Source organism: Notechis scutatus, unplaced genomic scaffold (assembly GCF_049901735.1).
Source record: "Notechis scutatus isolate UNSWTSFEM ecotype Mainland unplaced genomic scaffold, rNotScu1.2 NSCUCTG36, whole genome shotgun sequence".
Classification (NCBI taxonomy): domain Eukaryota; kingdom Metazoa; phylum Chordata; class Lepidosauria; order Squamata; family Elapidae; genus Notechis; species Notechis scutatus.
The window spans coordinates 75,488-100,306 of record NW_028263115.1 but is presented as its reverse complement, the minus strand read 5'-3'; the positions used below and the strand labels follow the sequence as shown (position 1 = coordinate 100,306).

Below are 24,819 nucleotides of genomic sequence, written 5' to 3'. Positions count from 1 at the left end.
GCTCTATAGTAAGACCAGAGATGAACCACTTGTATACAAAGATCATGAAGTGGTTACACTGAAACAAATACCCAGGAGAGTCAGAGAGCAGAGAAGGGGCTACCAATTTTTATCAACTCAGCTTATTCCATTGAGGTGGCTCACCCCAGAGGGGCTTTTAGTTTCGTGGCAGGACAAAAAATACAAAATTGATACAATTGAAAAAGCACAGGAATTTCGTGAACGACACCTAGGACCCGAGGAAGAACAAGAAAGTAGAGATGACCTAAATACAAGAAACCAAGAGGAACAACTCTCCGGAGAAAAATAATCTGATTCACACTCTGAACCCCAAAATCTTAGAGAAGAAGGGGAAGATAGGGACCCGGCCACCTCGCTATCCCCCACCATTGCCCTTATCTTCTCAGGCCAGGCGAGGGAGGGGAGGATGAGGGGCAGGGCCAGCAGCTTCAGCATGGTGAAGGGGTGGAGACCAAGCACAGGCGAGTAGAAGCCTGGGAACGGCGGCTCCCGAGGGGCTTTGAGGTTGGACAGCCTGGAACAGCTGAAATCAGAGTGAGCATTGCACCACAGGTTCACCCGATCGCCCACTTCTTTGGTGTTGGCTTTACGGAGCCACGGGGTGAGGCCTGGGTTGACATGCGACAGCAGTGCCTTTAGCTGCGCTCGCTTGTAAGTGTCCAAATAATCTGGTGAAGACACTGGAGGAGTCGCTCAGGTAGACCTCCTCCTCCTGCAGAAAACGGGTTCCCTCAGCTAAGAAGGCAAGGAGCTGCAGCTTGACTCACCCAAATCCTAGGACTACCCAAAATGGTCACAATTCAGCACAGAGAGGGCGGCTAACCCTGGCAATCCCCCTTTGCCTCGGTGCTCTGACTTCCCGTGGCCTGCCACTGGCCTGAATGCTAGAAGGCCACTTCCCCGCTTCTCAGTGGCGCTCCTGTGCCGGCCACTGCAGGACCCTCCACCTCCTTCCCCAAATTCTCCCTCAACTTCAAAATGATGACGCCTGTTGCCGACACGGGTGCGACCGGGAGGGAGTGGCAGGGCCAACAAGGGGAGATTGTTCCAGGTCCTACAAAGGGGCTGCAGGCAGGAGAGGGAAGGGATGGCAGGCAAATAGGCCATGCTGCCTGGTCACCCCCACACACATCTTTGCCCCCCACCGGCAAGGCCCAGGAGCTTCAGTGAATCCCAGCTACATTTTGCTGTACCGGAGGACATGTGGAGAGGCTTGTGTTCTCCTGCTGCTGGGAAAGCAAGAGAGTCTTTCCCGGCACAGCAAAAAGTTTGCAACTTCCCCTCCAATAGGGAAACGGGCGGCTCTGGGTGGCAGAGAAGCAGCCCACTTGAATCCTGTTTCTCTCTGCCGCCCGGAGCTGTGCTGGGAAAGACAGCAGTAGGAGAACACAAGCCTCTCCACATGTCCTCCGGTACAGCAAAATGTAGCTTGGATCCCCACCAGTCTGCATCTCACCCCCTGCCTGGATTCACCGCAGCTGCTGAGCCTTAGCTGCTGGGGGTTAAGGCGTTGGGTGGCGGCAGCAAAAGGCAAGTGGGGTGTGGGCGAAAAGGTGACCGGCAGTGCAGCTAGGCGACTGGGCCCCAGAGCTTGCAGAGCCTCACTCACCCAGGGATATCAGGCAGGGCCACAGCGGAAGGCATGCAGCAATGGCTGGTCTGGCGAGTGGGCAAAAGCAGGCTGCAGGCGATGCCATGCATGCGCGATAAGGACTGACTGGGCGTGGAGGGGAGGGGCGGGGCCAGCCAGTGGTGTGAGTTGCCAGTTCTCCGAACTGCGCAGAATCATAACAACTGGTTCTATAGAACTGGGCAGAACCAGTAGAATCCCACCCCTGGTTCCATCTCTCCAGACTTTTCTATTTAATAAAGTCCTTTCTTTTTTTTGGCAATGTGAGATGCCAAAAGCAAAAGAGAGGAACTAAAGGAAGAATCTTCCAGAAGTTGTATCTCCAATCATTAATAGTGAGAGATTTTGTCTTTACTTAAGTGAAGGCCAGAGGCTAATATCTAACATCTTATCTAATATCCATTTTTACCTCCATTTTCCATGGATGGACAGTCCTAACACATTTCCTTTGGCAATCTTATTTTTTTCTGCTCAGTCCTTTCCTCAATCTGAATGTGTGCAAAGTTGTCCTCCTGGATTTGTCAAGAGGGCTCGAGAAGGAGAGCCAGTTTGCTGCTACGACTGCGTTCCTTGTCCGGAGGGGACTTTCTCCACTCAGAAAGGTGGGTGACACTTCAGGAAAGGAAGGCCTGGTGGAACTGGATCCATCCAGTTGTGAATTAAAACACACTTTGAAGCTTAATTGATTTCTGATTTATTTCCAAAATGCCCCATTATCTAAACAGGAGAGCAAAAAAACTGTGAAGGAAGGGCTGCATAGAGAGAGGTGGCTGTGGCAGATTGGGCAAGCTATACTACTGCCAGAGGAAATATTTCTTCTTTTTAGCTTGGGTGTGTCCTTCCTTCCATATTTACTTCTCTAGGAACACCTGAGTTCCTTGAAACACGAGGAATTGTTTTAGGTCCACCTCCTGAAAGCAGGATTGCAATGCAGTCTGCATGGGTTCCCTTTGAGGAACTCATAAAAGGTATTGCTGATGTACGAGATGCACAATGTGGTGGCATGGACAGTTATGCCTGTATCTGGCTGCACCCGTATCACCACTGCTCCAATGGCCATTCCAAATTATTTGCAGCAGTCACTTGATCCGCCAGCATCGTCTGAGTCAAGTATGACAAGAATTACCATCTGGCAGGTAAGTTTCTCTAGAAAGATTAATTGATTCATTATTTACCTTCAGTAATGGAGGATCCTATCAATATTCTGAACATTACAAAGGAAATCTTTCAAGTCCCAAGCCTTCCCTCAATTTCATAGCCTATCAAAAATATACCATAGCTATAATTTTTAAAAAACAATTAAAAAGTGATACACTTATTTTCTTTCTCTGGAAATATTAAGAAATCCATCCCAGAAAATGCTCTCAATAATCACTTGTTCCCAAAGAATGTATAATATATCTTGAAATGCAAATGTCAAAGAAATATGGGGTTGTTTTTTTCCCCTCAGATACAGAAAAATGCACCAAGTGTCCAGATGATAAATACCCAAATAAAGAAAGAGTCCAATGTATCCCCAAAGATGTAACCTTCCTGTCTTATGAAGAACTTCTGGGCATCATCCTGGTCTCTTTTGCCCTATTCTTGTTCCTAACCACAAGCCTTGTTTTAATCATCTTCATCAAATACCGAGAAACTCCCCTTGTCAAAGCCAACAACCGGGACCTCTCCTACATCCTCCTGGTCTCCCTCCTGCTTTGCTTCTTGTCTTCTTCTCTCTTCATTGGTCAACCAAGGAAAGCCACCTGCCTTCTCCGACAAACGGTCTTCAGCATCATCTTCTCAGTTGCTGTTTCTTCTCTCTTGGCCAAAACCATCACGGTGGTGCTGGCTTTCCTGGCCACAAAACCAGGAAACCGAGTGAAGAGATGGTTGGGGAAGAGCTTGGCCAACTCCATCATCCTTTCTTCTGCTGCTGTCCAAATTATCATTTGCTCCATCTGGCTGGGAGTTTCTCCCCCCTTCCCTGACTCTGACCTCCACTCCCAGCATGGAGAGATCATCCTGCAATGCAACGAAGGGGCTGTTGTCATGTTCTACGTCACCCTCAGCTGCATGGGCTTCATGGCTGCCATCTGCTTCACGGTGGCTTTCCTGGCCAGGAATCTGCCTGGGGCCTTCAACGAAGCCAAGGTGATCACCTTCAGCATGCTGGTCTTCTGCAGTGTCTGGGTGAGTTTTGTGCCCACCTACCTGAGCACCAAAGGGAAACACATGGTGGCTGTGCAGGTCTTCTCCATCCTGGCCTCCAGTGCTGGTCTGCTGGTCTGCATCTTCATGCCCAAGTGCTACATTATCCTTCTGAGGCCAGACCTGAACACAAAGGAGCATCTCACAGCCAGAACAAATTTAAAAACATGAGATATAGCATCATTATGATAGTGGAAGGATTGTTCATGTTTCTTATTTGATTTCCATTTAGATAGTATGCAGGAGTCAAAGAAAATGATATCTGTATGTTTCAAAATGGGGAATTGTTGAATGACTGGAAATCTTGTAGTTCCCTCCCCTTTCAATAAATATTGCTAAAGAGACCTCTGTAAAATTCAGAGGAATTCAGCTGTTCTGCAACAGATACTGAACATGACCCCTTGTACAAAATGATTGATGCACTGGTTCCTACTGACATCAGCTAAACATGTGGGTGGGTGTGAGAGAATGAGTTGGAAAAGAGGTCAGGAGGAAGCTGTGGGAACCAACCACAAACCTGGTTGCCTGATCCCCTCCTTAAAAATGCCAGAATGATGTGAAATGTCATGTTTGTCTAGCTCTCAGCTGGGGAGGGAAATTTCCATCCCTCGTATTTGAATCTTTCTTGATTTCCTGATAAAAGCTCCTTTGCAGAAAAAATTCAGCAGAACAGCTGCCTGGGATTTCAGTTTGGGATTGTTTTTATTTTGGTATGTACTTCACAGCAAAAAAAAAAAAAAAAAAAAGTAAATAAAAAAATAAGTGTGTAAAGAAATTTCCACTGTATATTTTTTTCCTTTCATCCACCAGAGAAATAAAATAGCAGTTTTCAGGCCCTTTAATTTTCCACTCTACAGTTTGTACCTAAAGCATTTCTCTGCTCCTCCTCCAAGCTTGTCTTGTCTGTGAAGGGCTGGAGAAGATGTCCAGAGAAAGAAGACCTTGGGACTCTTCCCAGGAGGAGGTTGCAGGGATCCTGTCTTAAGGCAGCCGCATCATTGACCAGGTCACAAACCTTCAGTGCTGCATAATGTTCATCCAGATCCACCGTATAGCTCTTATACCTACAATCATGAAGTATTTCGAGCAGTTAGTCCTGGCACACCTCAAAACTTGTCTCCCGAATACACTGGACCCTTACCAATTTGCCTACAGTAAGAACAGGAGCACTAAGGATGCTGTCTCCATAGCATTACATACCACTCTAACATATACCACATTACATAGCATTACATACCACTCTAACATATGTTATTCTGACAATAACTTACTACTCAACACCAACAAGACCAAAGAGCTCATTGTGGACTTCAGGAAGAAGAGTGGTCACACACACTCTATATACATCAACGGGAGAATGGGAGAACGTGTCTCCAGTTTCAAGTTCCTGGGGATCCACCTCTCTGAGGACCTGTCCTGGCAGACTAACACCACCAGCCTGATGAAGAAAGCTCACCAGTGCCTCTTCTTCCTGAGATTACTGAAGAAGAACCACCTTTCCTCAGCTATCCTGATCAATTTCTACCGTTGTGCACTTGAGAGCATCCTAACCAGCTGTATCTCAGTCTGGTACGGAAATTGCACCATAAAGGCAAAAAAGGCATTACAGAGGGTGGTGAAAATCCAAAGATGGAGTTTAAAAAAACCCTGAAGGAAATCCAGATGATTTTCCTTTCTCAGTTCAATCCTGAGTTCATCACTTGAATAATGACCTGTGTTTAAGTAGTGATTGAAACAATTGCAGTTGCATCTCTCAGCCCATTTCCACAGTTGCATATTGATCATTGGATTTGGATCAATGTTGGCCTAAGGCTTAGCAGGTTAGTGAAGGATTATATATTTTAAAAGTATTTGTTGTTGCTGTTGACTATAATAACATGAACATTGTTTTTACAATAGGAATACTTATGTTTCAAGAGGTACCGTATCATTAATTTTTGTATTTCAATTGGTCAACAAGAATTCCCAGTTCCTGCACAATCTCACACTTGGCTACAACATCCATAATAACTATATGAGCACTTTCTGCACTTCAGATGCCTTGCTGGACATGCTCTCCACTGGAGACGTCAATGTCCCCAACTACGGCTTTGGAAGGAAGGACAACCTCCTGGCTCTTCTGGATGGAGCTGAGAGGGATGTCTCCATCCAGATGTCAACATTAGCAGCAACTTACAAAGTCCCACAGGGTTGTGTGTGTTTTTCTCTATCTAGTAAGGTGAGTGGGGTGGTGGGGATGAACAACAGATCTTCATAGAATTCAAGAGCTGTTTTTCAGAATATTAGGGAACATATAAACTATGTTTTAATCTATTATGTTCATCTTCAAATTCACCGTTAAAGGCCTGAAGAGCCATAAGGTCCCTATAGAGCAGTGGTCCCCAACCTTTTTTGTACCAGGGACCGGTTTCAAGCAGAAAATTTTTTCAAGGACCGGGGGGGGAGAAGAAAAGGAGGCTTCACTCTCTCGCTGCTCCACCATCCAAGGAAGAAACTGCTTCAAAGAAGCGGGGGGCTTTTCCTGTCGCCGCAGCTATTCCGGAGCGCCCGTTTCACCCCCACTCCCACCCCGCCGCACAGCTGCCTTAATCCACAGTGTCCCGTTCTGCCTGCCTGCCTGCCTGCCTTAGTTTCTGGTTGTTTGGGAGCAGCTTCGGCTGAGAATAATAACTATTCGCCTCTTTTACTCAGCCGAAGCTGTTCCGATTCAACCATTAACGAAGGCAGGCAGGCAGGCAGAACGGAGCACTGCGGGCGGGCGGGCGGGCAGACGGGGTGGGGTGGGGGAGAAACGGGCGCTTCGGGAAGCTGCGGCGACAGGAAAAGCCCCCCGCTTCTTTGAAGCAGTTTCTTCCTGTGCTGGTGGAGGAGCGAGAGAGCGACTGAGAGAGCTGACCCAGAGAGAAGGACAGGCTTCGGTTGCTTCCTCCCTCCCCTTCTTTCATTTGTGTCCTTGATCCCCGATCCCAGCAGCATTCACCGAAGGTGAAGAAAGCCGCCATTTTTTTAAAAAAAAAATTCTTTGCGGCCCGGTAGAGAGTGCTCCACGGCCCGGTACCGGTCCGCGGCCCGGTGGTTGAGGACCCCTGCTATAGAGGATATTCTACTGAATAAATTATTGAAAAACTATCCAAGTTTTGAGGTCCTCCATTAGCATGTTCATTTTCACATATCAACAATATCTGCCTTATCCAGTTGGAATCAAGTTGGCAATAGTCCTGTCTATGCATAAAAATTATTAAGATCACAGGATCTGAAGAGTATTTTGGGGGTGGATAAAAGGAGTTCAGCTCCTGCCCTCAGAGTTACAGTTAGTTATGAATTTACAAAATTTCTACTTTGTATAAATTCAGGGTATATAATTATTGGTTTAAAATTAAAGCGATGAAACAGGCAGAGTCCCAAAACAGACAAAATTTCAATTAAAGATTTATTGGATTGTACAACTGTCTACGATTGACCTCACCCCTTTCCTAAGAGGTCTGTAGGGGGCATAAGCGCACCAATGTGCCAACCGTCACTGTCCTACTATTTCTTTTTATTTTTCTTATATGTATCCATTTCATGTACTCATAACTATGTCTATACTTATACCTATAATCTTATAACCGCTTGATAGATAAATACATAAATAAATAAATAATTTGTGTGAGGATTCTACTTTGTATAAATTCAGAGTATGTAATTATTGGTTTAAAATTAAAGAGAGGAAACAGGCAGAGTCCCAAAACAGACAAAAGTTCAGTTAAAGACTTATTGGATTGTACAACTGACAATTTGCGTTAGGAATTGTGGTCTCTTAGTCTCTTGTATATCTGGAGAAGCTGAAAAATTGTTCCACAAATAATTTGGGATATAGAAGCTGACAAAGAGGTTTCAGTACTCAAAAATAGCATATAATACAGCTCTATATTTTAGATCCAAACATTTTACCTGACATCTGCTAATTTGAATCTAATAGTTGGAATTGTAGGGGTGACACAGAAATTTAAATTGCATTTTTAATTGTTTTTTATGATTTTGAATATGATTTTGCATTCCATTTATATTCTATATACAATGTTGTTAAATATTTAACTGTCTTAAATATTTAAACCGTGACTAAGGAATAACCTATTCTAATATGTTCATCAGAACAAAATTTGGGTTTGTCAATAACTAATATTTTGGAGTTGATCTGGACCACATTATAACATACTATTCATTACTTTTTCAGATTGCTTCAGAGCCTCTGAGTGATAAAAGGAGATTCCCCCCTTTTCCACCCATTGCTCCCCAAAGAAGGATTCCACTACCCAGCAATCGTCCAGCTGCTCCTCCATTTCAGATGGACCCTGATTGGCCTCTTTGCTTCAGACACAGAGAAGGGAGAGGATTTCATGAGGACTTTCACTCCAATGCTTGTCAGGAATGGGATTTGTGTTGTTATATCACAACAATTCACAACAACTGAACTGGACAGTTCTCAACAACAGTTCTTAACACCAGCCCCCTTCAGGGAGGCCCTCTCTAAGTGGAGACAAGTCAATGTCTTTGTTCACTTCATGGAATATGATTCCATCTGGAACAGAATTATTCCTTTCCATGAAACATTTCTGCATTTGCCAGGACCCATTGAAGGGAAAGTCTGGATCCTCACAACTTTTTCAGTGTATACAATAATCAAGCACATACTTCTCAAATACATCCATAGTATTTTGACTTTAGTTATCTGAAAAGAAAGGCCAATCATGCATTGAACCCTATGTCTTTGTGCATTGTATCTAGAGCCAAAAGGTGATTTGAATCTTAGTGCCTATGCAGATGCAAGTTTTGCAACTGACATAAATACTAGAAAATCAACATCTGGGATGGTTATATTATTTGGTAAGAGACTAATAGGGTGGAGGTCAATCAGACAACAGCATATCAGCTTGTCCACGATGGAAGCAGAATTTTCATGTCTGTCATTACTATGCACTGATTTAATTCTGTACAAACAGTTATTATTAGACATGGGTATAACTGTTAAAGATTCCATTATTGTGTACGAAGACAACCAGGCAGCTATACAATTAGCTACTAATATTGCTGTAAAGACTAGATCAAAGCATACTGATCTAAGATACTTAAATGTTAGAGAATCTGTTAAAAATGGTCTAATTAAACTAGAGTACTGCATGACGGAAGAAAATATTGCAGACCAGTTTACAAAAGCTCAAGGTGTTGTAAAATTTAAAGAGAGTTGTGAAAACTATGATTTAAAGGTGTAAATGGTTATATTATTGTAATATTATTATTATTACCCAAAAGGGGAGAATGTTACGGATAACATTGTTTACCCTAACTGGTTTGGGTAAAAATAATAAATACCATTATCATGGTTTGTTAGTTAAAGTGTGTGTAACTTTAACAGTAAGAATGTAATTAAGGGTGTGGTTGTAAAAGCACTATATAAGAAGCGAGGTAATTGCAGCTCTCTCTGGCTTGAAGATCCCTAATTACTTGATGGATTGATGACTGCGTTCTTGCTGGAACGGGGAGAGAAGAAGGTGTGTTGATATTTTCTCAACGGAGAGAAAATAAAGATTGGACAGATTTATTGTAAGTGTACTGACATTGGCTATTCAACACGGACTTTGCAAAAAGTGTATCCCCGACAAGACTTGACTGAAATTGATATATGACTAATGGACCGTTTATTTGACTATGCTATAATTCTTAAATGGAATAAACTATATTTTTGATAGCACAAGCGTATCTGTATTTTTACTGCGTGTTAACTAGAAAAATTATCTCACACATTTACCTGTCTTCCTATCTGATTTCGCTGCATGTTCTGTTTAGTTTGTTTTCCTTAACACCTGTTGGGGAATCCAGGCTTAACAGGGGGCATCTCTGTGGGGGGGTGTCGCGCGATGGAAATCGGCTCTGCTCTGCCCCACCTGCGGGGAGGCGGGGCCAGGATTGGGCTCCTCCCCTTTCCCCGCCTTGAACTGCTCGGGCAGGGACCCTGGAGCGATGGTGGGACTTTGTGCGCAGGCAGGGCTGGGTCTTTTTGGGGGTCCTAGAGACTGCTGGGGGGGAACCAAAGGGCCTTTGGGTTCCCCCTTGGGCGGGGGGGGATAGGAGTGTGGAAGGCGGTGGGAAAAGGGCCTGGGTGCCCCTCCCCGTGGGAAAGGAGCGGTGGATTTTCCCACGCCTGGCAAGATTCCACCCTGGGGGGAGGGGAGAAATCCTGGGATGTATAGAATATATACTGTCTGTATAGACTCTATAGGATGTGTAGAATGTCTATTGGAGGTTGGACTTCTCTCTCTCTCTCTCTCTCTCTCTCTCACACACACACACACACACACACACACACACACTTGTGACTGTATGATTTTAACTTTGTTGCTTGTATCCTAATGATTTTTTGACTGTTTCCTAAGTATGATTTGATTGCTTATTGTTTCCTATGACTATCATTAAGTGTTGTACCTGATGATGCTTGATGAATGTATCTTTTCTTTTATGGACACTGAGAGCATTTGCACCAAGACAGATTCCTTGTGTGTCCAATCACACTTGGCCAATGAAGCATTCATACACACACACTCACCCACATACACACACCCTTACCACAAATTGAGCAGTCCAACTTTAATGCTAACCAACCTAGCTGGGCTGCCCAGCGGCCTCCCTCTTCTGCCTCTGCAGGAACCCCAAAGGTGGTTTGCCCAGCCATCGCCCCAATTGGAAGAAACCAGGAGAAACTTTCAGCCCTTGAATTGTAAGGAAGCAGAGATGGAGAAGGGGCTTCTTGGGGGCTCCATTTGCCCCCAGCCCTTCTTTTCCCCAGGGGAGCAAACTTTGCTGGGAAGGGATCCAGGCAGCCCTGATCTTTAAGTAGGAGAGAAGTTCAAAGTTCTCAAATTGTTCAATGAAACTTTTTGCCAGAAGCCAAGTTCTCCAGCAGGGAAAGTTTCCATCCGGGGCCTCTGGGGTCAGGGGGAGAAGAGAGAAGCTGCCACAGACTCCCTGTCTCTGCCCAGAGTCTCCCGGGAGGATTCGGCCACAGAGCAGAGCTGAAACTTTGATCATAATTCTCCCTCTCAGGAGGGATCCCTGGATAAGTCAGCTGGTTCTTGCACTCAGAGTTTGTTGGGCCTTTCTCTGCAGGGAAATGAAAGGGAAATAATCCCTATGTGGTTCATAATGACAGGGGCAGAGATTGAATTAAATCCGTCATCTGGAATTGAGAGGTTTGGGAGCTTCATTCTTGAAATTGGCCCCAGAGGGAATACACGGCACCTGTGGATGAAGACAAAAAGAAGTGTGACATTTGTTGGCATCGTGGTTAAAGAGACAATCCCGGGAGACAGTTAATGTCTGAGCATGTCACAGGTGTGAAATGGAAGCAACATTTTCTTTATTTTGAAAACAGATGCTCAGTGACACCTTCACAAAGGGGTTGATGTAATAGTGTGGCCAGATTCCAAGAATAAAATGAACTTTAATGAAAAACTAGTTATCAGAACTTTGCATAGTTGAAAAAAATCACACCCAAAAACAAACAAACGCACAGAGAGGGAGAAGTCAGAGACAACCAAGTGAAAAGAGATGGAGAAATCAAGGCAGCCTCTCACCCCATGTGGGGAAGGGAGGGAGGGAAGGGGAGCTCAGGAGCTTCGTGTTGCAGATGGAAAACAGACATGCAAAATCCTCTTTCAACCTCCTTCTTTGAGACCTGGGGATGCAGAAACCCATATCCCATGTTCCCCGCCTCCCTTTTCTTTTGTTTTAATATTTTTTTCATTTTTATATTTAAAAACATCTCTTGGTGAACAGTGTGGTTCCAGGTTTTTACATTTCAATACAAAATGACCATAGTTACATATTCATCTTTCGTGTTCAATTTCATATCGTATTATTACTTATTCCATTTTCCTTTAAATATTCTCAAATATTCTTATATTCATTACACTTATCCAATTCCAATTCATATCATAACTTATTTCATTTTTCTTTAAATATTCTCATATCTTGTTTTACAGTATTATCTAAGGTTCTTATTTCATTTCTATATTCAGTACATATATTTACTTTTATCTGTCACATTTGCAATTCCATCACATACTATTATTCCATTCATTGTTCAATAGGTTCCATCCTAATTCTAATAATCCAGGTGTCCCCTTTAATTGTCAATTCGAGCTTGCCACCCCTTTGCCTTATACACTCCCCCAATTTATTCCCTTTAAATCATTATAAAGTTTTACCATAGTATAGTCATTTTTTAATTATCACATTCTACATTAATAACAATCTAACTACTACATATCACACATGTATTTGTGTGTGTGTGTGTGTGTGTGTGTGTGTGTGTCAGATTCCGCATGGTATTTTTTTTTCTCAATTACATTCTAAATCATCTATTTCAAAAATATTTATTCAATTAATTTTAGAAACTGATAATAGTCTTTCCATTACAATTCTCATCTCATTTTAACTTTATTCACTGCTTTATTAAATATAAATTAATATTCTTACAGTAAATTCCCATTTCCATATCTATTTCAATTAAATCTATGTCTGGTTTAACAATAATCCTTAAAAGAAAAATATCAGTTCCATTCTTTTCCATTTTTAAATCTATGTTCTTATATATCACGACACGTTACCTTGCAGAATCCCCCTTCCTGTTCTTCTTCTACCCATTGTCTCTCATTCTCCTGACTATATAATTTTTTTCATTGTTGTTTGCTTTCTACTTCCCATCATTTTCTGGTCCTTTCTCTTAATTCCCCTTTTTCCTTTATAATTTCTCTCCATTTCTTATTCCAATTATTTATTTTATCCCCCTCCCTCTCTTGATTTCTCCTCTGTAATTCCCTCTTCTGCTGTTTCCTTTTCCTTTGTTTAATTTTCCAAACAATTCCCCCTTTAATTATCACATCAAACCTCCACATTTTTAACTTTAATTCTTTTTTCTTGTTTTAATGTTGTTCCACTTGTTCTTTAGGCTGGTTTCCTCTTTATTTCACTCCTCCCCTCTGTTTCTCTTTGTTCTTCTTTAATCTGCATTACCATTTCTAATTTTTGTAGTATAATGCTGTACATTTCCAAGCTTTCTTTCATCATTTCCTTCCTATTTTGTTGTTCCAATTTTATTTCCACACACATTTCTCCCATTTTGTACACTACTACTTCTTTTATTTTCCTTTCTTTAATATTTATGTCCAATCCAATTGTCTAGTAGTTTATTGCAACCAGCGTCCTTTATATTAAATTTCAACAGTCAGTGTCCATAAATCTTTGTTTCCAGCTTCCTTCTGTTGATTTCTTTTCCAACTTTTTCCCAAAGTCACCAAATAATCCCAGGGCAATTTCTTCATGTATCTTTTTCCCTTGTAATATTCTAGTATTTCACTTTTCAGGGTTTTTATTTTATTATAATGGAATTCCTTTTGTTTCCTTTCAAATTCCAATTTTAAAAAGACCAAGCACTTTTCAAAGAGTCACTGAAATTTTCCCTTTGCCATTAAGTGGCGGGCTCAGTTCTGTTTCCACGTTCCACCCTTTCTTTTCCCTTTTCCCTTTTTAAACTTTCATTAATTTCATTAATTCCAGTTATTAGCTATTCTTTCTTTTTAACACGTTCAACTTCAGCGTTTAATTATGCCTATTTAGTGCCAAAATCCAAATAGTTCCCCTGCCTCTTTTTCCGATGTAGAGGCCAGGCAAGTCCTGGGAAGAGGGAAGCCCAAGTCCCATGTTCCACTGCCACTTTTTTTCATACATGGGGCACTCAGGGGAAAGCAAAGCCCAGATCCATAGAGAGGGCTAGGAAAGAGGAAGGGATTTGAGGGAGGCCCCCATTTCTGGGAAGAGACTAACCTGGTTTATGAGTCCCTGGTTGAATGATGGGGGACGCAGCCCGGGTTTCTCCAGCCTCACTTGGGTGTGTCTTTCCAGGAGAGGCTCCTGTCAGGAAGAAGCCAGAGAGGGGGATCTGGGGTTACCTGGGAGGGAGAGTGGGAGAGGGAGGGAGGGAGACACAGAGAAAGAAAGAAAATAGATTGAGCAACCTGTGAGTTAGCCAAGTCTTGGTGCAGGGCTTTAATTCCTCACCTCAGGGAAAAAGGTAGACCAGCATTTTCCAAACTTGGAACTTGAAGATGAAGGGACTTTAATTCCCAGAATTCCCTGCTCAGCATGATGAAGTCCATGCATTATTGGGTGGGGAACTCTGGGGGTTGAAGTCCATTCCTCTTCAAGTTTGAAAACACTCATGCAGACCAACCTCTCTCCACGCGTTGCCTCCATTTTGGGAAACAACAGAGACCCCTCAGTCATTGGCCGGCTTGCAGAATGCAGAAAACGTGGTTTCTTATGGCCATCAGAAGTGAAACATGCCACGGTGAATTGGACTGACCCTCAATATCCCCTAAAGATCCGGATCCTGGTTTGGGAGACATCCCAGCTGGTTCTGAGGCGCCGCCCTGAGCTGCCCTGGAGCCCTGTAATCCGGCCCCTTCCTGGCCCTTCAGGCTCAGGCAGAGTCGCCCAAGCTCCCCGATCCTGAGTGAGGCTCTCCAGCCCCAAACCTCCTGGGCCAGGCATGGCTGGCAGGACCTTCCTCCTCCTCCTCCTCCTCCTCCTCCTCCTCCTCCTCCTCCGTGGCCGCTGCTCTCTGGCTGGGACCCCTGAGCCCCCTGGCCCCTCCCTGGAGGACGGAAGAGCCTCCGCTGGGCCTCCCTTTGGGGCCTCTGCTAAGGCCACGGCTGGGGCTGAGGATGATGGGGGCTGGAGACCAGGCCTTTGGGAGGCCCGCATGGGTACCCACTTGATCCGGGCAGGACAGAGATCCACCCGGAGGACCTGGAAAAAACCCTGGGAAGCAGTCCCTCCCTCCTTCCTTCCTCCCAACGCCTGGCAGGAGGGAGAGAGAGAGAGAGAAACCGACCCAGAGAGGGTCACAGCCACGTTCTCCCTTTTCTCTTGGTCTTGGGATTTGCCCCCAGCCTTTCTGCCCTGGGGAGCAGCATCCTCAGTATCCTCAGTCCTGGCCTCACTAGGAATACTGGAAACCAGCATCCAGAACCATTTCTGTGGCTCCAAGCAGAAGAAAGAGCATCAAAGTCACCAGTTGATCATCTGAACACCCAAATCTCTATCCAGATTTGTCCAGACATTGGGGGATCACTGACCCCCTCCACCACTAAAAGCTGCCTCTCTGTCCCATTCCCATTATCCCAACTTTTTTCCCTGAATGCCAAACTCTGATCCGGTTCACACATTCCGCCAACCCCATTCACTCAGCCGTAGTTTACTCCAAGTGTTGCAGCTGCTGAAAACCCCCAAGGAGCCAGAAACAGATCCTAGGAAAAGCTCCCCATCCTGTGTGCAGACAGGCTGAGTTGACCCTCCCACTAGGTGAGTCCACACAACGCCCTTAACCCAGGTTGATGGAAGAGAACTGCAATGTTGGCAATAGGTGCCAGGCCAAAACACATAAACCAGATGGTGGCATAGCATGATGACCTGCTTCACGCATGAATACAGGACAGGGGAAGGTTCCCACCTGCCAGAATGCATGAAATGGAGTCAACCTATTTCAAAACTCCGTCCATATTTTCAGGGGCTCCAAGGCAAGGCCCCCACCCCTTAGAGGCTCCTTTGTGGGAAGGGAAGGGAGAAGGAAGCCGCTTTGAGACTGGTTCCCTCTAAAGCCCACCTCCTCTGCACCCCAGGAAAGACTCAGGACCGGCTGTGGGCAAAGCCCGGCTGAGATGCACCCAGCTTGCTAAAACTGCTGCAGAAATGCCTGGAAACACCTGGATGCCCCCAGCAGCAGCTGGGAACTTGGCCCACTCAAGGCAGCCCAGGAAAGAGGGCTCCTTCCTTCCCAAAGCAGGTGAAAGAGGACTCAAACTCCCATGATGCTCAAAGGAGTTGGGCTCACTCAGCTCAATGGATCTGAGCCCCTGAAGCCACCTGGAGGGACCTTCACCCAACCCCCTTGCAGGGACTCTGCCGTGGGGTCCTGCAATGGGGACTGAGGGGCCCCACCAGTGCTGGGCTTGGCTGGAGGGCCAGGTCCAATCCTGAGCCCCCAAAAGGCACCGGAAGCCCCGTGAATCTCCCAAGAGACTCTCCTCCGGCCTCGGCCCTTCCTTCTGGCCTGGACCAAGCTGGGTCGACTTCACACAACCCCTGACCCCTGCGGGAACACAAGCCCCCACCTGCCAGGTGCAAAGCTGGCACACCAGACTCGGATCCTTGCAAGAGATGCAACCTGGGGACCCTCACCCCCTTCACTCCCCACCTGCCCTGGGCTCCCATGGGGAAGATCCCCCCACCTGCCCAGCAAGGCCCAAGGGAGCCCTCTCCACGGGGCGCCCCACTTCCCAAGGCAGGAGGAGGAAGAAGCGCCTGGCTGGGGCGCCCAGGGGAAATTGACAGCAGGGGCCCAGGCTGACCTCCCTCCCCTGGACCCCACCAGCCCCACCTGGCCTGCAGGTGCCCAAGGCTCACCTTGAAGCTCTACCTGTCCCTACCTGTGATGTCAGAGCCGCTCTCCCTTTCAGCCAATCCCAAGGAAGGCTCCTTCCTCAGAGGCGGGCTTTCTGACAGCACCTCAGCTGCCCAGACCAGATTGGGGGGGCTCCCCCTGCCTCCCTCTTCCCCAGCCCCCCTCCCTCCCTGCCCTCACTAGGGAGGGGGCAGACCCCTGCAGACCCCCTGGCCCTGCAGGCCCCACCATGCCCCCTCCTCACAGCACAGTCCCCTGCCAAACCCTCTCCGAATCCAGCCCGTTGGAGGCCGCTTGACCGGCAAGGAGGAAGCCAGGCCCAGAGAGGCCCCTCAGCCTCAGCCAGATGGGTGGGAAGGTAGTCCTGAAGCCCCCAGGGAGGCTGGCCCAGAGATCTTGGCCAGGCTGCTCAGAAGCGGTTCCATTACCTCTTTCCCAGGGCTCCGAGAGAGCGGCTGGCCCAGAGCCTCCTAGCTGGCTTGGCGCCCCAGGCAGGACTGGAACTCAGCCCCCCCCGGATTGAAGCCCCACTCACCCAACCGACACCACTAGCATCCATACGACCCTCCGAACCTGGTCTCTTCCCCAGGGTCTCGGCCCCAGAAATTGGGAAGGTCAGAGGGGTCCCTCCCCCAATAGAAGATCCCACAACAGAGGAAGAGCCACCAGATCTCCAGAAATCCTGTCGCTAGAAATCAGGTTGCACCATCCACCAAACTGGGCATCACCGCCATCTTTGTAGGGTTTCCCTGTGATAAGATGGGTGGCCACTAAATTGGATGGATGGATGGATGGATGGACGGACGGACAGACGGACGACAGACAGACAGATAGATTTGGATTGATAGATCTCAGCTGCAGACTTTACAGTCCATTCTTTATTTAAAAACTAAGAAGCATCACAATGCAAAGAATCTTGGTGTATTATAGGAACATTGTAAGATAACACAGGAATGACAAGAAAATAAAAAAAATTCCATCCATTCTATAACTTTCTCCCTATTTACCCAATGATCTAGTCCACAAGTTGTCACTTTCCTGCTTCTTAATGAGCTCTTATCCCAAAATTAATATTGCTAGAAAAGATGGGAAATGAAATTTCACTTCAGGCACAAGCAATTTTAAAATCGGCTGCAATTAAGATCAATATATAGGATTATGACATAGAACAAAATTCCAAATACTCTTAACATTGGGCAGAGATCAAGGGTGCCCATTGTCATTAGAAGACAGGCAACACTATAGTTAAATGGCATTAACTTAGAAGCGTGGCACCAAACTCCATAGCTCTGAGTGACTTCCCCAGCAATCTCTGGAGACAAGAGGCCATGTTGAAGGACAGCAGAAGTCAATTCCCTGAGTGTTGAACTCTCTTCCCCAGCATCACTTTCTGGACTTGCCCTGACAGGAAGGAAGGACCACAACCACAACAGAACAATGATCCCAGGGTGTATCTGTAATTTTTACTAACATGTTTTATTCCAGCCTCTCCTCTGCAGATGGAGCCCAGAAAAGTTCAGGATCCCAAGAGGAGAAGTTGCTTCTCACTGTAATTATGACCATCTGGGCCTTTGAGACCTGTGATGCTATATCTCCAGTTTTAGACTTCGATGTAGGCATCAGATTGAAGCCACATGCAAAGGATCTTGTATCAGAAAAGGATAAATTCCTTGGGTGAAGCTCTCTGGGACCAAGTTTTGGGACAGGTACAGGCTCTGCTCTTGATTGCACCTTTCTCTCCTTTGCAGATGAAACTGAGTGGTTCTCTGTTTAGATCAGGAAAGCCACTGGCACTTCTCAGAGTCTTTGCATTTTTCCAACTGTTCCTGTTTTTCTGTTAGAAACAGGAAGTGGATTGATTAATGCCATGAATGATGGACCTCCTGCTTCTGCTTCTGCTGCTGTGGTGTCCCCATCAGTCTGTGGGAAGCTGAGAAGGAAATGCCCATTGAGTTTGGAGCACCAGGATGGGTACAATCCATGGAGCTTTTCAGGCCTGGAGACCATCTCATTGGTGTGGTCACAAGTGAATCATATGTGTCGCCTATAATGTTGCCTTTCAACAGCCCTCCTTCCATACCTTCTCCTTCGTAAGTCATGCAGGGTGATGGAGTTGCACTCCCTCCATGTGCAATTCTAACACTCTCTTCTTTTCTTCTTATTTCACTTTTTTTGTACCTCAGGACCTGTCTAATTTCCTGAATGATTGTTATTTCCATGGCTTCCCTTTTTTATTTGCTTTATTTGTGGAAGAAGAGACCCTACACCATTTCTGACAGATGGCAGTCCAATCTCTTCTTGAAAGTCTCAAGTGATGGCGCTCCCACAACTGCCGAGGGCAATTTCTGTTCCATTGGTTGATAGTTCTCACGTCAGAAAGTTTCTCCTTATTTCCAGGTTGAATCTCTCCTTGATCAGTTTCCATTCATTATTCCTTGTCTGGCCTACAGGCGCTTTAGAAAATAGCTTGATCCCTTCCTCCTCTGTGGCAGCCCTCAAATATTGGAAGACCGCTATTATGTCTCCCCTGGTCCTTCTCTTTACTAGGCTAGCCAAGCCCAATTCCTGCAACTGTTCATTGTATGTTTTAGTCTCCAGTCCACTAATCATCCTGGTTGCTCTTCTCTGTACTCTTTCTAGAGTCTCAACATCTTTTTGTAATTTGGTGAACAAAACTGGATGCAGTACTCTAGGTGTGGTGTTACTAAGGCTGTATAGTGTGGTATTAGTACCTCCCTTGATCTTGATTTTATCCTCTGTTAATACAATTTAGGATTGCATTACAATTTAGGATTGCATTAGATTTTTTGGCTGCTGCTGCACACTGCTGGCTCATCTTTAACAATCTTTAATCTTTAACTTACTGGTTGTCCATTAAGACTCCAGGATCCCTCTCACAGTTACTGCTATTGAGCCTGGTTTCACCCAGTCTATAGGTGTACTTTGAGTTTTTCTTGCCCAAGTGTAGGACTTTACTTTCCTCTACATTGAATTTCATTTAGTTAGATATGGCCCAGTGTTCTAGTCCATCAAGATCCATCTGAATCTTGAGGCTATCTTCTTGGTTGTTAGCTATTCCTAGATCATTGGATTTGGATCAATGTTGGCCTAAGGCTTAGCAGGTTTGTGAAGGATTATATATTTTAAAAGTATTTGTTGTTGCTATTGAATATAATAACATGAATATTGTTTTTCAATAGGAAGAGTTCTGATCTAACAAATACCCTAATGTCAATTTTTGCTATTCAAATGGTCAGCAAGAATTCCCAGCTCCTGCACAATCTCACACTTGGTTACAACATCCATGACAACTATATAAGCACTTTACGCACTTCAGATGTCTTGCTGGACATGCTCTCCACTGGAGAATCCAATGTCCCCAACTACGGCTGTGGGAGGAAGGAGAACATCCTGGCTCTGATTGATGAAGCTTCCAGGGACATCTCCATCCAGATGTCAATGTTTGTAGGCACCTACAAAGTCCCACAGGTTTGTGTGTTTTTCTCTATCTGGTAAGGTGAGTGGGGTGGTGGGGATGAACAACAGATCCAATATCTTCATAGAATTCAAGAGAGCTTTTTCAGAATATTAGGGAACATATCAACTATGTTTTAGTCTATTATGTTCATCTTCAAATTGACCATTAAAGGCCTGAAGAGCCATAAGGTCCCTAGAGGATATTCTACTGAATATTCTACTATTGAAAAACTATCCAGGTTTTGAGGTCCTCCATTAGCATGTTCATTTTCACATATCAATAATATCTGCCTTATCCAATTGGAATCAAGTTGGCAATAGTCCTGTCTATGTATAAAAATATTCAGACCAAGAAGAGTATCTTTGGGATGGATAAAAGGAGTTCAGCTCCTGCCCTCATAGATAATTGTTAATTTACACAATTTCTGCTTTGTATAAATTCAGGGTATATAATTATTGGGTTAAAATTAAAGTGATGAAACAGACATATAGTCCCAAAACAGACAAAATTTCAATTAAAGACTTATTGGATTGTACAACTGTCTACATTGACCTCACCCCTTTCCTAAGAGGTTAGGGGCAGTTAAGTGTGCCTCGTCACTGTCCTACTATTTCTTTTTTTTTTTATATGTATCCATTTCATGTACTCATACTATTCTGTTAGCAGTTGTGCTCTTGTACATCTAGAGAAGAAGCTGAAAAATTGCTTCACAAAGAATTTGGGATATAGAAGCTGAGAAAGAGGTTTTAGTACTCAAAAATAGCATATAATACAGCCCTATATCTTAGATCCAGACATTTTATCTAACATCTGCAAATTTGAATCTAATTGTTGGAATTGTATGGGTGACACAGAAATTTACATTGCATTTTTTATTGTTTTTTTTGTTTAATATGATTTTGCTTCCATTTTTATAGACAATCTTGTTAATATTCTGTCTTAAATATTTTAAACCATGACTAAGGAACAAACTATTCTTATATATTCATCAAAACAAAATTGGGTTTGTCAATAAGTAATATTTTGGAGTTGATCTGGACCACATTATAACACAGCATTCTTCATTACTTTTTCAGATCACTGCTCTAATTCCTTCAGAGGCTCTGAGTGATAAAAGGAGATTCCCTTTTCCACCAGATGCACCCCAAAGAAGGATTCCACTTCCCAGCAATTGTCCAGCTGCTCCTCCATTTCAGATGGACCCTGATTGGCCTCTTTGCTTCAGACACAGAAAAGGGAGATAATTTCATGAGGACTTTCCTCCGATGCTTGTCAGGAATGGAATTTGTGTGGTTATATCACAACGATTCACAACAACTGGACATACAGCACCCCTCAGGGAGGCCCTCTCTAAGTGGAGACAAATCAACGTCTTTGTCCACTTCATAGAATTTATTCCATCTGGAACAGAATTATTCCTTTCCATGAAGCACTTATGCATTTGCCAGGACCCATTGAAGGGAAAGTCTGGATCCTCACAAATTTTGCACTGTATCAATAAAGAAGGACATACTTCTCAAATACATCCATAGTATTTTGAATTTTGGTTATCTGTCAAAAAAAAGGCCAACAGATGCTGCCTTTGAACCCCATTTCTTTGTGGAAGATCCGTTTCAAGATCATTATTTCCGCTGTTCCCTTTCCAAGCACGTCTTTTCTGTCAAAGGCCGCAGAAGATGCACCCAGAAAGCCCCACTGGAGACCCAGGAGAAAAGGAACAGGAAACGGATCATAAATGACCCTCATCGCTACAGTATCATTCAGACTCTGGCCCAGGCCATGAATGCCGCTTATTCCTCCAGATCGAGGAGGGGAAGGAAGGAGGGAGAAAAGAGGTTGGGGGCTCCGAGGCTGCAGCCGTGGCAGGTATGGGGGGTCCCGATAGGGATCCATTAATCTGAGATCCTTTGGAGAAGGAACCCAAAGGAGAAGGAGGGGAACATCTCAACCTTCTTGTGCTGCAAAGGTCAAGAGATTTGCACCATCTAATTGCTCCTGTCTGACGCTCCGGAATAACAGGGAGCAGATCTGAAGTTTCTGTCTAGCCTCTGTTGGAAGAAATCTCCTTCTGGGTTCAGTTCCAAGTGGGGAAGAAAGACGCTAGAAACATGGTGACTGCTTGGAAGATGGTTTAATGGTGGACAGGAGCACATGCCTTGGTTGAGGAAAGAAGGGCTGAGATGCTGAGAGTGCAACTGTTTGATGCCCTCTGTTGGGATTTGAATTGGAGCTTGTATTCTGATTGGTTGTCAGGCTCCCATGGGGCCATGCAGGGGCAACTCTGTAGGCTGTCCTGAGTCCCAGGCTTGGTTGAGCCTCGCTGGATGATGGTGATGGCTTTGGGCAATTCCTATATAGCTTTACCTGGAGTAGATCTTTGTTATGTAAAATAGAACTGGCCTAGGCCAGAGTAATGGTCCATTAGCAAAGGTGGGAGGGGGCGGAGTTTCAGCCTCTGAGTTTCTACTTTTCTTTTTAGGGAAATATATTCTCCTTTTTAGTATATCCTAAAATATTTCATTTTCCTAGGAGAGGGAGGGTTTTAACTACTCCCAACACCTCTTTCAGTCATTGGAAGAGTCTTGAATCCTCCCTTGTCCAACTGAGAGATTTTGCAAGTTGGAGAAGCTGCTCTCATAATCTCCTCCTTGTCTTCTCTCAAGACTCAGTTTCAGGTTGCAGTCAAGTACGATTTTGAGATTGTTTTCATAAACATGTATTTATTTACACATAACTCAAGATGGCAAATGTCTCCAACACAGCTTCCTCCTTCATCCAGTCCACTTTTAGTACAGTCAGAGACCAGCATTACAATAAATAATAATAATAATGGAGAAAAATAAAAATAAACGACAGTCAATGGGCAGTTAGAGTCTGCCTAATGCTGAGTCATGTGCTAATATGTGGCAACATAAATGTCCTAAATAAATAAATACATAATTTTGCATTACAGCAGAACAGAATTTGGCCCCATTCAGAGAAACTCCTTCCTACTGATCTGATAACTGCAGTTGCACGTAAAAGAGTTCCGTATTTCCTGGATATTTTATTAGGAGAGGCGTCACAAAGTGAATCCCTGAGTCCTGATAGGAGATGCCGCATAGCAGGCTGTGAACTCACTGGTGGGATTCAAATTTTTTTACTACTGGTTCTGTGGGCATGGCTTGAATTTGTGGGCGTGGCTTGGTGGTCACGTGACCAGATGGGCGTGGCTTGGTGGCCATGTGACTGAGTGGGCTTGGCCAGGGGGCCATGTGACTGGCAAACCAAATACAATTGGTCCTCGCTTAATGGCCGGTTACTTAGCAAGTGTTCTAATTTATGACTGATCTCCCAGAGCTACTTGTCCTGTTTTTGGAGTTTTGACAACCATAAACACAAACACACAAACACACATGCACACACACACACACACACACACACACACACACAGAGCTTTCTAACCCTGCTATTCTTTGATTCTGTAAGGATCTCCTGCTGGAGCAGGGGGTTGGACTAGATGACCTCCGAGATTCATTGCATGCCAGCCCTAGATTGTTGTGTTGCTTCAAAGAGTCCTCTGAAGCCAGGGTTTGTGTCCTTCCTTCCTCTCCTTTTTTTTCTCTCCCTCCCTCCCTCCTTCCATGTATTTATCTATCCATCCATATATCTCATTCACTTTCTCCATTCTCCCTCTTTCTTTCTCTCTTTCTCTCCCTCTTTCTTTCTTGCTCTTTCTTTCTTTCTTCTCTTGCCCCCCTCTCTCTCTCTCTCTCTCTCTCTCTCTCTCTCTCTCTCTCTCACACACACACACACAGACACAGAGAGTAGGGAAGAGAGAGGGGAAGATAGGGACCCGGCCTCTTCGCTATCCCCCACCGTCCCCCTTACCTTCTCAGGCCAGGCGAGGGAGGGGAGGGTGAGGGGCAGGGCCAGCCGCTTCAGGCAAGGTGAAGAGGCGTCGACCAAGCACGGGAGAGTAGAAGCCTGGGAATGGCGGCTCCTGGCTCAGCTGGCCTGAGGGGCTCCTGCAGGCATATCGCGACAAGGGGGGCGAGAAGCCCCGGGACAACCGCGCACCCACCTGCTGGCTGGCCGGGCCGGGCTGGGCTGGAAGAGGCGCATCCGCTGGGAGAAGTAAGAAAACGTAATCTGGGAGGGCGGGCAGGCAGGCAGATGTCCCAGGGCTGCTCCACGTGCACACTGCATCAGTAGCACACGCACGGCTGCACACACAGTGCGCATGTGCAACAGCCCTGGGACATCTGCCCGATCTGCACCACGGCCACCACGTGGTAGGGAAAGCTAGGAGAGCGACTAGGACAAGTGGGCGACCTGGTTCAGGGGTGTGGCCAACCAGGGTTGACCACCGGTTCACCTGAGCCGGTGAGAACCGGTTGAATACCACCTCTGCGTGAGCTGCAGTTCGAGTGGCCCCTTGTCCTCAGGGGCCCAGTCTCAGCTCAGGCGCTCTTTCTTTGTATCGGCCCCTGAAACGGCTCTGGGAACTCCGTTGCAGCTCTCGGAGGTTAATTCCCTTTGGACTCTTGGCAGGGTTATTCGATATAAATATCTCGTTGCTCTAAAGGCTGCTCAAATAAACATTCTTGGGAAGAGCAGCCCCATCTTGTTGGATTTCCAGATCTTTGAGACCTTGTTTGAGTTCACTAAGTGCACTAACTCATCCCCCATCCTTAAAAGCCCTTCCCTGCAGAAGCCACGGGGGGCTGAGTACCAATGAGTAGTTGTGTGTTCATTTTCCCCACAACAACAACCCTGTGAGTTGAGTTGGGCTGAGAGACTGGCCCCAAATCCCCCCAGCCTGCTTCATGACCAAGGCGGGACTTGAACTCACAGCCTCTTGCTTTCTACTTCGGGGGCTTAACCAGTAGACCAAACTGGGTCCCTTACATACTTATCAAGCTTGGCACAATCCTTCATCCAGTGCATCATTAAGGTTCTTGTATGAGATACTATAATTTATCAAATCCTAAAACCCAGATAGTTTTCTATTGCTTTTTA

The 24,819-nt window shown here is 45.3% G+C and overlaps 1 protein-coding gene across 7 annotated transcripts in view; it reads left to right on the top strand.

Moving 5' to 3' along the window:
- The window catches only part of LOC148128647 (vomeronasal type-2 receptor 26-like), a 60,641-nt gene that overhangs the window by 28,739 nt on the left and 7,083 nt on the right, over positions 1-24,819 (top strand). For 4 of the 7 annotated variants that reach the window (XM_087948659.1, XM_087948663.1, XM_087948658.1 and 1 more), the window contains exons 4-5: positions 2,127-2,253; positions 3,102-4,616. The exons of 1 other annotated variant lie outside the window; for it this stretch is intronic. In XM_087948659.1, coding sequence (XP_087804785.1) covers positions 2,127-2,253; positions 3,102-4,012 — 1,038 coding nt within the window. In that variant the 3' untranslated portion in view covers positions 4,013-4,616. Of the gene's footprint in view, positions 1-2,126; positions 2,254-3,101; positions 4,617-17,643; positions 18,047-18,181; positions 18,431-19,540; positions 19,830-20,894; positions 21,685-24,819 lie in introns of those variants that run through there. 2 more of the 7 variants (XR_015746212.1, XM_087948661.1) reach the window with 2 other exon arrangements.